We start from the raw sequence: 12,253 nt of genomic DNA, 5'->3' as shown, positions 1-12,253 counted from the left end.
TTGGTTTCTGTATGTTGCAAAAAAGGTTTTTTTTGGTCCAACTTCCTTTCCCTCCCCCCCCCCCACCAGAACGCTGATACTTTAGACATGCATCCAGCTCTTGAAATACTGATTGCCCATCTCAATTTTGTGAAGCCTATAACCTGCTCTAGTGTGAAAGAATACTATAATCTTTTATCTTTCAGTGCCTTAAATAACATGCATTAAATGGACTGAAGTTGGAGAATTTAACTTGGTTATCCAAAACCAGAAGCTGAGTGTATTACTTGCTCTATTTTGTAGCCGTACTAACTCTACAGGCAGAGTTCACAAACTGCAGTGAAGGAAAGCAGCAGCCTATATATCTACTTATATTTACTCAAAATTGCATAAGCTGCATATTGAATCTTCTGATAGTCCTTTTTGTGTTAGTATCTCAATTAAGAAGGATTTAAATTGTTCTGCATAATAGATCTTAAATTGTTCTGCATAATAGATCTATGTATCGTCTCGTGTATCTTGTGATGCTTCCCTGCCACGCATCTTGGCAGGAGAGCGCCTGAAAACTCTTATAAAAGATTCACAGAAACATCCTATACTGAATGAGCAATTTGGAAAAAGATTTGTTAATTGATAGTCTCACTGTGTTCATTACTTTGCTTTATGCGTAGCCACTATTAAGGTTTAATGCTTACTCTTTTGTTTTTTTGAGGTAGCAATGACTGACAGGGTGGGGAAAGGTCTCTTATACGTGTGATGAAGAGGGTTACTCTGCCTTCAGCTGAAATAAATTATAGTTCTGGGGACCATTTTGCTCTTAAAAGATAAAATTTTACATGAATTGTGAATATGCATTCTTTATGTTGAAAGAATCCAAACAAATCTTCAGTGATGACACTTGTGGGTGTAATGCTGCAGTTATCTAGTGAGTGTATTCTTTAAGGAATGAAGACTGCAGATGGTATACTGTGTAAGACCACCTACTGATTTGAGGTTGCCGCAGTACATGAGCAGAATTCAAGTAATGATTGAAGTACCAGATTTGATTTTTTGTTTTTATACACTCTTAAAGTGTTAAATCCATTGAAGCTTTAGTTCTGCTTGCACTTCATGTATTGAAACATCTGAAAGGAAGTACAGTGCATAAAGTAAAATTTCTTATAAACTTCCAGCCATTGTCCTAAAATCCTCGGGGGGCAATGTGAAACTAGTGCCACCCACAAGAATATATGGTTTCAGAACAACCTGGTACATTCTAAACACTGTGAAATACTTCAAATTTGTTAAAATTTCTTTTGCACCCTTTTCTATAAAGAGCTCTGTTTATCTCTTGTAGTCAAGCCATGTACTGCCAGAGACGACCAGAGTTCTAGAATTCATTGGCTTAAAACTGAACGTCATGGATAACTGGCTCTGGTGTCTTCCTTTCTACTTTGCAGGTGACTTAGGAGAGCGTTTTTGTATAGTAATATTTGGGGGAGGGAGGAGCAGAATTTAAGGTGTGATGCAGCTCTCCTTGATACGTGCATTGCTTGGTCCATCTGGATGTCTTAGTTTCCTAAAGATCAGATCATGAAGCATAGTCACACTGAATTGTTTATAGATGGGCAACCATCTGTTCCTTCGTATTTAATTTTGTCCTTCTGTGCTTTATTTCTAAGACACTGACTTGTTTTTGAAACCTATGAGGAAATCATTTAACTATTTCTTTATTTGTAGTCCAAGGCCAACAAAGTTTACAGAACGCCCTCGGCCCGGAGTCCAAATGATCTGTTCTTCTTTTAGTGCTGGTAAAGGACTTTCTTTTTTCCTTTGTCTCAAACTAAGAAGTCATTTTGAGAGTAAAATGAAGTATAATAGAGTTACTGTAGCATATTTGTTAGTAGGTTTAAAATGAGTTAAAGTGATTTTAAAAATCCCAAATATTAATGATAGATATTCAGAATCTGTGCATAAACTCTTGATGATACAGAAAATCTTGAAAACGGTCACGTGTAAAATGTTGAAAACAACAGTCTTGTGACTGGCTGGAAATCCTTTAAAATGTGACATATACCTTTTTCTTGAGAGTGTAAGTATTAAAGTCTGCTTTACGTAACATGGAATCTTTACGGGTTTGGATGAGGAGGTGTTTGTTCTCAGATTCTCAAGGTCTGAATTTCCGTGATCCCTGGAAGTGGCAATTAGTAAAGAATGCAGCATAAAAAATTTGATAAAATATCAAAACCGCAAAGAGGTATTTTCAGAAGTAGTTCACTAAGACTGAGGCCTCTATGGGCTTAGTCAGAGACAAATTACTGCAGGTGGAAAAGTTAGCTAATCCTTCAGATATGTCCTAAAATGCGTACTTACCTGACAGCACGTGTGAATTACTTCAACTTAGTGTAGTCTTCAGTTAAGCTCTTGTTTTTATTTAAAGGTTAGTTACAGGCAGACCTGAAATGAGACATGGTTATAAATTTAACGGGAATAATTTTAATGTTACAGGCACTTCAAAGTATTGTAATAACATTAGATCACTCTTTTTTTCTTATGAGTTGCTTATCTGTGTTTGCCTTTCTCAGGTGGAATGTTTTTGGCCACTGGGAGTACAGATCACATCATTAGGGTTTATTTCTTTGGATCAGGTCAGCCAGAGAAGATATCAGAGTTGGAGTTTCATACTGTAAATATTATTTTAAAATTACATATGTATTTGATTAAAATGTATGGATAATTTGGAATCAGTATTGATTTTTTTTTTTATTGTTGTTTTTTCTTTTTATATAGGACAAAGTTGATAGCATTCAATTTTCTAATAGTAGTAGCAGGTAAGTAAACAGTTGCTCTTTCAGAGCTAGTTTTTTTTGGCCTTTTGGATGTCTGTAAATATCAGCTTCTGGAAGTAGTTATAAAAAACATCATTTTCTACTTTTAGGTTCGTGCAGCATACTCATCTGTTACATCAGCAGAGTTTATTGGATTCTCACTAGTGAAATGAAACTCTTCAGTTTTATGGTCATTCTCGTTGTAAAGAATGATTAAAGTATTTTGAGTTTACCAAAATTAAGGAATACTATAACATATTTTAACTTTTTCTTAGATACATATATGTATATATATTTGTATATAAAAATACAATTTCTTTTTAAATTGACTGCTGAATACAGGAAGACTATCAAACTCTAAGAATGTTTTGTCTAACTAGTCTAACCTTTAATGCTTCACTGAAGTTGTGGATGTTAGATGTGAATGGTGGTGCTAAAGAAAATAATTCAGTTTATTTATGAAGTTTCTGACTCTTAAATGATGTTCTAATGTATATTTTTATTGCCATATGAATAGTTACCGAAGTTCTTACCGTAGTTTATTTTTTGAGTTCTGAGCTCTGTAACTTTTTACCCTTTTTTAAATTGTTTTTGTTTGCTTATTTTTCTGTACATCTTTCACTTTGGTCTCTTGAGTAAACCTTTTTTTCCTTTTGTTAGATTTGTGAGTGGAAGCCGTGATGGAACAGCGCGGATCTGGCAATTTAAGCGAAGGGAATGGAAAAGCATTTTGTTAGATATGGCTACTCGCCCAGCAGGGTAAGTAATGTAAAATGTTCCGCTATCAGGCAGATATTTGAAGTCCGTTCAATTCAAATACTGTTTGCTGACTTTAAAAAAAAAAAAAAAAAAACTCTTAAACGGTTATGGGTTGAACATACAGTATGCTGGTGTAGCTCTTTAACTCCAATGAAAACAAATATTTGATTGCTTACTCAGCTCTGGAAATTAGCTTGTTCTGATAATAACTCTGCTAGTACTTTGATTAGATTAAAAACATAAAAGATACGTGAAACCCATCAAAGGTGAAGTTTATATGGCCTTTTAAGGAGGTATTTGTTTCTGGACCCAGAAAGCCAAGTCAGATCTAGGACCTGTTGCATTTTAGTAATACTTAAAAATTGTTGTGGAATCTGCATATCCAGAAAATCAGTGTTGGGTTAGTTTATTCTGCATGCCAGAGCAAATAAATTATTTCCGTGTGACGTGTTCTCACTTGCCAAAATAATCTGAGAATTTACAAGGCTTTGTAAGTATGGGAAACTCCTTTATGGTAGACCAGAGTCTAAATGGAGGGTTGTGTTACCTTTGCCAAAAAATGAGAGAGACATGAGGCTGAAGAAGGGTTCTGTAGAAATTGTGCCTTAGATCTTTTTAGTTTGTACAGATAAATGGATACCAACTGACTTAGATTAGAAAGTTTTTATGATTTAAGGCATAAAACTTTTCTACTTACTGATTGTATTGAATAGTTTGAAAGGGAGTATTTGATGGAAAAAAATGTAAAATTACATCAGGAGTAAAGCGGAAGAAATGGCTGAAAGGCCGAGGGAGGGGTGGAAGAGGGCGGCTAAATATGGTACAGTTCAGCTAGAAATTTGGATCAGAAAGCGTCGATTACTGTCAGATACAATAAAACTATCTTTGAGAGTCTATAGAGCACTGGCAGCGTGAAAACAAAGGCGGAGTTAATCTCTCTTGAAAATGCAACCTGTAAAAAGTCTTAGTTTTAATTGATCCCGGAAAAATAAGGATTAATTCTTTTTCATTACAATCACAAATACTAAACTCCTTTGAGACACTGAACTCGTTTCAGTGAAGCAGATTTAGCTGAGTTCCGTTTTGTCCTTTAAACTAGAAGGATAAGTGCAATTCCACATTTGGTCTTGTCTGCACATGTGCAATTTTATTAAAGAAATTGAAATTGTTGCACTGGGAGGAAAGAGTAAATTCAACTTGTAAAGCCTCCTGGGTTTCTCATTGATCCAGAAAGGAATGTGGTTTTACAACCACTTCTTGTATTATTGAGTTGTACAGTGTGTAATACTGTTTCATATATTAAAATACATGGTATATTGAAGATTGTGTTTTGTATCTGCTTTTTTAGTGGTAACATGCTATTGTTGCTTTTGATGTTTTCCCAGAATTTAATGCACTCGAGAATTCAACAGTGTTCCATCTTTAAATCACAGTCCCAAAAATGTGGTTTGAGGGTGTTCTGATATTTTATGTTACAAATGGCTGGTGTTTCGCTTTCATGTAGATAAAAATAAGATGCCTGCAAGATCAAGCACTGTTATTACTGATAGTAAAGTGGTGTAAGGGTAGTGGTATAGTACTCAATATGGCCTGACAGTTAAACTCACTGAAAGATATGAGAATACTTCTGTCTATGCCTATGGCTGCCTAATATAAATATTCTCCAAGCCAGATTTATTGTTCACCAAATGATTAGTTTAGATTTTCACTCTTTAGTAAGTAAATATCACAGATGGTAGTCTTCAATGGGTTAGGTCAGGTATCAGAGGGCATCATCTGGGAAAAAAAAAATCAATATAGTAATTCTTTAAAATATTAAGGTGACTCTATACTCATTGTTTAAGGAGCTATAAATGTCTCTTTTGGTGGTATATGTTATACAGTGGGTAACATCTTTCATTTCTCCAGGTTCTTGAAAGCATAATGCTGCTATTCTTACTAATAAAGCATAATACAGAAATATTTCCATTTACTATGGAAATAACAGTATTTTTTGTAAACTAGGATTGCTTTGAAACTCTCCTTGCTTTTTTTCTTTTAGACAAAGTCTACAGGGAGTTGAAGATAAAATCACAAAGCTGAAAGTGACCATGGTGGCATGGGACCGCCATGACAACTCTGTTATAACTGCAGTAAATAACATGACTCTGAAAGTTTGGAATTCTTTCACTGGCCAACTCATTCATATTCTCATGGTAAGGTCTTCCATCCTGATAAATCAATCCTGAATACAGAATTTTATATATCTATATAATTTTTATATATATCACCAAAATTCTTCCTTATTCTTTTCTACCTGAAGGCTGCCTTAAACCTTTCCAAATAATTGAAATATAATAGATACGTCTGTCTCTGGATTCCTAGAAATTAAAGCTTAAAAGTTCAAACCTCCATTGTTATGTGAGGTGTCTGAAACTAATTTTGGACTTCTTTTCCCCCTAAATTTCTATCTTAGAAGGAGAGAGGGAAACAATTTTTGCTACTTCTGACCTTGATTTAGTGTGACAGATGTTTTGAAATACAGTTAATGGATAGAATAGCCGTGTCTGAACAACTTACTGCACCTTCATCGTTCCATGTATACTAAAAATAGTCCTCTAGTTAGAATAAATCAAGTAGCATTTATGCTAAAGTCTGATCCATTTTTTTTTTTCATTGAGAAAATAACGTAACTCCAGATAACTAGATACACCACCAGATGGAAATATTTTAAGCAAAGCTTTAAAATTAGTATTAATTTTAAAAAACTTAATTCTCTAACTTTTAGCTAAATACCCAATTCTACAGGTCTAAAATTTCTAACTGCTAGTATGCCTAAACAAAGTGAAGTCTGTGAAGCATCAAGATCAAAAATGTCAAACGTTGGTTTAGACTTTCTGTGCTTTGAAAATCGTAACAAAAATATTGGGATTTACTTAATGTACTTGTTATGAAGTTAAAAATTGCAACTGGAAAGAGAAGAGTATAATATTCAAAAAAAAAAAAAAAAAAAAAGGTCATAGTATGCATAGTTCTGTGCTGGGTACTTTCATAGTTTCCAGTTACCAGTGCTACTGTATTGAATTCCTGTGTAAGTGTTTGAGACATTCCTCTTGGTCAGCTTACTGTATCTTTAATTTCAGGGACATGAAGATGAAGTGTTTGTACTTGAACCTCACCCATTTGATCCAAGAGTTCTCTTCTCTGCTGGACATGATGGAAACGTCATAGTTTGGGATTTAGCAAGAGGGGTCAAAATCCGGTCTTACTTCAACATGGTAATTATCCTACATTGTGTAGATATGCCAAAACAACCTTTCTAAACTTTTTGCTATTAATAAATTCTTATGTAGGCCATCTTGAAGCATGCATTTGTGTGTAGGACAACTTCCTACATCCAGTGAAATCAATAGAAAACCTCCTATTCAGTTTAGTGGGGCAAAGATTAAATCTGTTGGGATTTTGACTGTGTTTCATACTGTCATCTTTCTATATCCTTCATCCACATGAAATTGGAGTCTTGGTTTACATTGTCAGAGATCATGCATAAGAGACAAGATGACAGAGACCCTCCTTTAGTGCTCTGCTTCCTGTCTGGGGAACCAAGATGGAACCTGGTTTATTTTTGCATTACTAATTCTTAATCTGGCTAAAGCTCTTCAGGAGTCACCTGATCTCATACAATGTTGTTGTATGCTGCCTTGACCCATTGGACTGAATACTGTCAGCCTTTCTGTGTAGAGCTCCTCCACATGCAGGTTTCAAATTTGGTCTGTTCTGCACTAAACTAATTCTTCTGGAAGATGGATGCAACAGGTATTTCCTTCTGTTTCTTGGTATTAAGTGGGTCTTTAATATAAGTATTTTTTTCCTGAAGAAGGTAATGATGTGTTATGCAGCTCAGACTTTGTCTCCTGCAGAAAACTACATACAGTCTTTGTAGAATCTGGAGAATCGTTAGAATCTCAAGAGTAAGCAAATGGGTTTCTTCTAGCTGCCAGCCTTAGTGGAGTGACAGTCTTGGAGACAAGAGTAAAGACGATTGTCCCAAGAATAGACCTGAAGCAGATGACATAGCTATCGTGACCAAAAAAAAAAAAAGACATTTAGAAATCAAGGCAGGCTAAGAGGCACTCTGGGCACTCTGAACCCGAAGAAAGATTTGAGATGTGCAGTGTACAGGACGGATTTTCTGAAGAAATTCTGAGAGCTATGCGGGATGGAGAGAGGATTTGCAGCCTAGAAAGAGACTCCTTCAGTACTGACCTAGGTTCTGTATTGTTCCCTCTGCAATGGTGTCTGTAACTGAGCTTATGAAGGGTCTGAGACGATCAGCCTGGAGCTATGAGTACAGACCTTTGTTCCTCAGTGCTGTTTGCTGTTAGCAGCTGAAGCGTACGTTCTCGTTGCCTTTCTGCGATCACCCATGACTGGTGTATGATAGCTTTCACGGAATTTAAGGTCAGAAGAGCCTGAGTTCATCTGCTCTTCTTTAGAAGACAAGTCCATTTGAGACCTATCTGATTCTAAATTCCTGACCTCTGATTGTTGGCAGTCCCCTGAAAGACAGAAATATTTAGCTGAAGGATGCTATCTGGCATAACCAAACATCAAAAAAAAGTAAACATCACATATATTTAACACTCTTACAGTTAAAGAGAAATGAGTAGACAGGCAGAAGTTCTCAGCAGCTAGTAACCTGTGCTTCAGGCTGGAAATGGATGTGAAAAAGTCTGCCTGCTGAGTGAGGTGAGGGGAATTGTAAGTCTGGCAATCGATTTGAATCACACCACTGAACGGTAAGGCATACCGTTTGTGTATCAAAGAGGCTTCTCCCTACAGTCTGGGAATATTTCCTCAGCCAGTCTTCCATGTGTGATGTTTCAAAAGACATGGGTAGAGGGAAAATGGTTTATTTAGATGACTGAGGGAGATGCTCCTAGAGCATGAGACTTGATTGTATAGTCACCTCCGCAGAGCTGCAGATGTTAAGTGTTTTGGTTACTAAGTGAGGCCATGAATATACACAGAATTGGCAGACTTGTCCTTGTTTCCTAACTGGCATATCACCTGGGAACATAATTTTATTAGCCAGAATCAGGTTTATTCTGATAAAACCGCTGTGGCTTTCTTGGACTTGCTGAGAATGTCATCTCACACCTCTCAAAAACAGTATTTCTATTTGGAGAAGAGGAAGATTTTCCAGACTGAGTTCTCTTGGATCAGACAGGAGACATCACTGGCAAGAACCAAGCCTATGTTCTGAATGACATGTGATTTCTGCTTTACCGATCAAGAACCTTACGTTATCATTGCCCTACCGGACCATATCTGTGGTAGCTGAACTAGCACTGGATGACTTTGTCACAAGCAGATGCATTTTAAATAAAAATGGCAGACTTTGGAGCTGTTGATTTTATGAGAAAAATCTTAGATAATTCTTAGCTTAACAACAATTAGTCCAGTCAGGTGTTCCCATCTTAAATGGATTGTTTGGTACATCTAAAGCCTTGTGGCAAATCCGTAAAGTAGAGTTGGGTATTTGTAAGCTCCCCACAACCTGGGTTTTTTTCATTGTCAGCATTGCAAAATCTGAGTAATGCAGGCGATACCCATCAGTTTAAGAGAAAGACTTAATTCCTCATATCCAGCCAGTGAATGTGAAACTGCAAAGCAGTAGTAACCAAATATGCTTTTTGTATTTAACTTAAAGGGGGAAATCTTAAGTTCATTTGTGCCTTGATGGGTAAACCTACAGATGGATGCCATTAGGAGACTGTAGTGGTCCTGCAGAACATTTTCCCTGTTTTTCTCTCTGCTTCAGATTTGCTCTAAAATCAAGTAGCACAGTCATAGCTGAATTTGAAGCTCTAATTGTCAATTTTTGGTCTTTGTAATTAATAGTAAACTTAGTTCTATAAGTGACTGTCTGCGCACATTAGGTTGCCCTCGGTAAGTGTGTGTATTTTACACACACACTCACTCGCACCATGTTTTCATCTGCAGTTTTTGCTGTGGTGACAGTGCGGTACAATTCCTGTAAGTACCGCATCCCTCAGAGTCATGGGTACACCTGGCTTAACTCAGTGACTTGAGTCAACTAGACTTGAGAAAGATATTCTTCCCCTACCCCAAAGAGTGAAATTTGCCATAGGAATATCAAAATTAAGATGGGGCTGAAGCTTTTTAGACAATTTTCAAGTGCAGGAAATCCAGTCCTTGGGATGGTTTTAAATTGGGTGTGCATCTACAGGTTTTAGTATTGTTTTGTAGCCAGTATAATATCCCTGCCAGTCCTGACTTAATACGACTGCTAATGAAAAATATATTCTCACTGAGGTAGAAGAGTAAGGATATATTTTTTTATAAGGACCTATTTTTGACGTTCATTTTTCTGAAGAAGTATAGAGGTTGCGGCTTTGGTGTTGAAATAGTAAGGCAATTCTACACGCTTTATTTCCCAGGTATGAATAAGCATTTAACAGACTTTACTGAAAAAACAAGGGTAATCAACCTGAAGCGATTGCTGCAGAGGAGTGTTTTGGAACCTGTAGTGATTTGCTGAATAGTAGTGTTGCTACACAAGGACAGTGCAAACCTTGTAAGGGTTTAAATTGTGGCTACCGTAACCATAAGGTTTTAAACCCAGAGCCTAGATTCACTGAAGGACTTGACTGTTGTGGCACCTAAATTTAGGTTCTTTGTCCCCAAAGTGGAATGCAGTATCCCCCCAAATCCTCAGTTTACTGTACAGTGTGTTAGATGAATCTATCTCGGTGGATGGTCCAGGAAGAAATTACACTAAACGGTGATCTATCTAGTGAGAGCCACTAGGTGATAGTGTACACTGAGATATATTTGAAATGCTGCTGCTTATTCAGAGCTGCTCGGAGGCACCTGGGTATACACGGGCCCTAATGTCATGAGGCGTCTTCTCAAGAACTAAGCACTGCGGCCCTAAAAGGGGAGCATAGCAGTAGGTGGCAATGGCACCCCTCTTCTGTGATTACTTATTAGAGTGTTCAACTGGGAAACAGGAGATGTAGATTTTATTCCCTCCTCAGAGGGTAAGGTGTTGAATTCAACATTTGACGCTTACCCAAGAGGGTGTCTTTAACTGTAAATTTCTAGACTGCACGTGTTCCTTTCTCTTGAAGTTGTGCCACTGTGGAGAAGCATGAATCTGTAGCTGGTTGGTTTAGGTGCTTGTCCTAGACTCATATTCCTGAGTGTAGAAGAAATGTTCTAAGTAAATTATAAAGTGGTAGAAATGGCCTTTTTACCCTTCAGGTTTCAGACAAGCTCTTAAATTTTCAGGATTAGTGCTCAGTTAGGCCATGATATAAAAGCTGTGCAGCACTTAACTGTTGTGACAGTATCTGTTTCTTCAGGTGTTCTCACTAAGTTATTTTTTAAGAAGACCAAAACTATTGATTTATGAAGAGTGGTAAGATTGACGCTCAGATAATGTATGCTGCAGCTTCACTTAACGCTTGTGATTCCTGTAGGCTTTGAGTACAAGGATCTCAATTCTGAGTATGTATGGAGGGGAAACAAAAACCCTACAGGGACACTTGAGGATCTTGCAGATCAACAAGGAGGTGCCTGATAAGGTTAGATAGATGCAAAGGTTTTTGTTTGGTTGGTGGATTTTTGTTGGTATTGCAATCTGGACATGAAATCTTTGAATCTGACCCAAATATCTTACAGTGCTGCTCTTGATTTTCCTTTAACTTCTGTGGTTTCCTTTAAGCAATACCTAGGTTGAGGTCTGCTGATTCTAACTCCTTGTTAAGGCAGAGCCTGTCTAGAGCTTTAGAGTGTGGACTTCTCCTACAGTAAAGCTAATAGCTCTTGTCCCATCAGCTTGCTGCCCAGGAGAAGTTTAAAAAACAAACAAACAAACAAAAAAACCCCGAACTTTCTAAAAGATTTCTGGAGGTATATGAAAGGGCCTGTAGCTCTGTTCTTTCTCTCATCTTTTCTTGAATAATTTGGTTTACGGCCTAGCTTCGTAAACAGTTGCAGGAACGTATGGTAACTGGAGTTATTTGAAACTATGCTGTTGAAAGTATAACTGCAGTACGGCGGTGAGAACAGGAGATTGGAGGAGAGCAGGGATTTTTACAGCCCTTGCTGCCATGGAATGTTTGATATTAGCACTGTCTTTGAATGTAGTTGCTTTGCCTGGATCTGATACTGGGTTCAGTCAAATATTGTACCTAGGCATTGCAGTTATTGCACCTGAAGGCTTGTGTATTATTTTACAAAGTCTTGCTAACTAGCCTTACAAAGCTGAAGGAATCTTTGTGTAATGAAGAAATTAATGTACTAGGAATAGTGATGCCTTTAAACAAAAGTGGTGGTTCTTATTGACAACTTTCAAAAAAAAAAAACCCAAATAAAACCAACCAAACAAAAATCTTTCATCCCTACATATTTCTCTTCTGCTTTACTGGGTTGGCTCTTATTGTAAAGTGGATCTTTGATAAGTGAGCCAGGCTTTGTAATAGCTTTCCCATGCCTGACATTACTCACATTCCTCAAGGGCCTCCCGTATGCCTAAACTTCTGTTAAGGTCCGACTTTTGCTTGCAATCCTAACATTTTCCTCCTGATGCTTATGGTAGCCTTCACTTGGACTGAACATTGTTAAATTTTCTTACCTTTAAGACAGTTGTTCTTAGTGTTGTTGTGTATGACAGTACTCTGCAGCGTGTTCTGGGTGGA

The 12,253-nt window shown here is 37.1% G+C and overlaps 1 protein-coding gene across 6 annotated transcripts in view; it reads left to right on the top strand.

Annotated features, from left to right (window-relative positions):
- The window catches only part of PHIP (pleckstrin homology domain interacting protein), a 114,965-nt gene that overhangs the window by 40,294 nt on the left and 62,418 nt on the right, over positions 1–12,253 (top strand). For 5 of the 6 annotated variants that reach the window (XM_068937597.1, XM_068937595.1, XM_068937594.1 and 2 more), the window contains 6 exons: positions 1,699–1,769; positions 2,544–2,644; positions 2,749–2,789; positions 3,447–3,545; positions 5,587–5,740; positions 6,668–6,802. In XM_068937597.1, the coding sequence (XP_068793698.1) occupies positions 1,699–1,769; positions 2,544–2,644; positions 2,749–2,789; positions 3,447–3,545; positions 5,587–5,740; positions 6,668–6,802 (601 nt within the window). Of the gene's footprint in view, positions 1–1,355; positions 1,419–1,698; positions 1,770–2,543; positions 2,645–2,748; positions 2,790–3,446; positions 3,546–5,586; positions 5,741–6,667; positions 6,803–12,253 lie in introns of those variants that run through there. The other variant, XM_068937599.1, reaches the window with a different exon arrangement.

Source organism: Struthio camelus, chromosome 3 (genome assembly GCF_040807025.1).
Source record: "Struthio camelus isolate bStrCam1 chromosome 3, bStrCam1.hap1, whole genome shotgun sequence".
Classification (NCBI taxonomy): Eukaryota; Metazoa; Chordata; class Aves; order Struthioniformes; family Struthionidae; genus Struthio; species Struthio camelus.
This window is presented reverse-complemented; position numbering and strand designations above follow the sequence as displayed.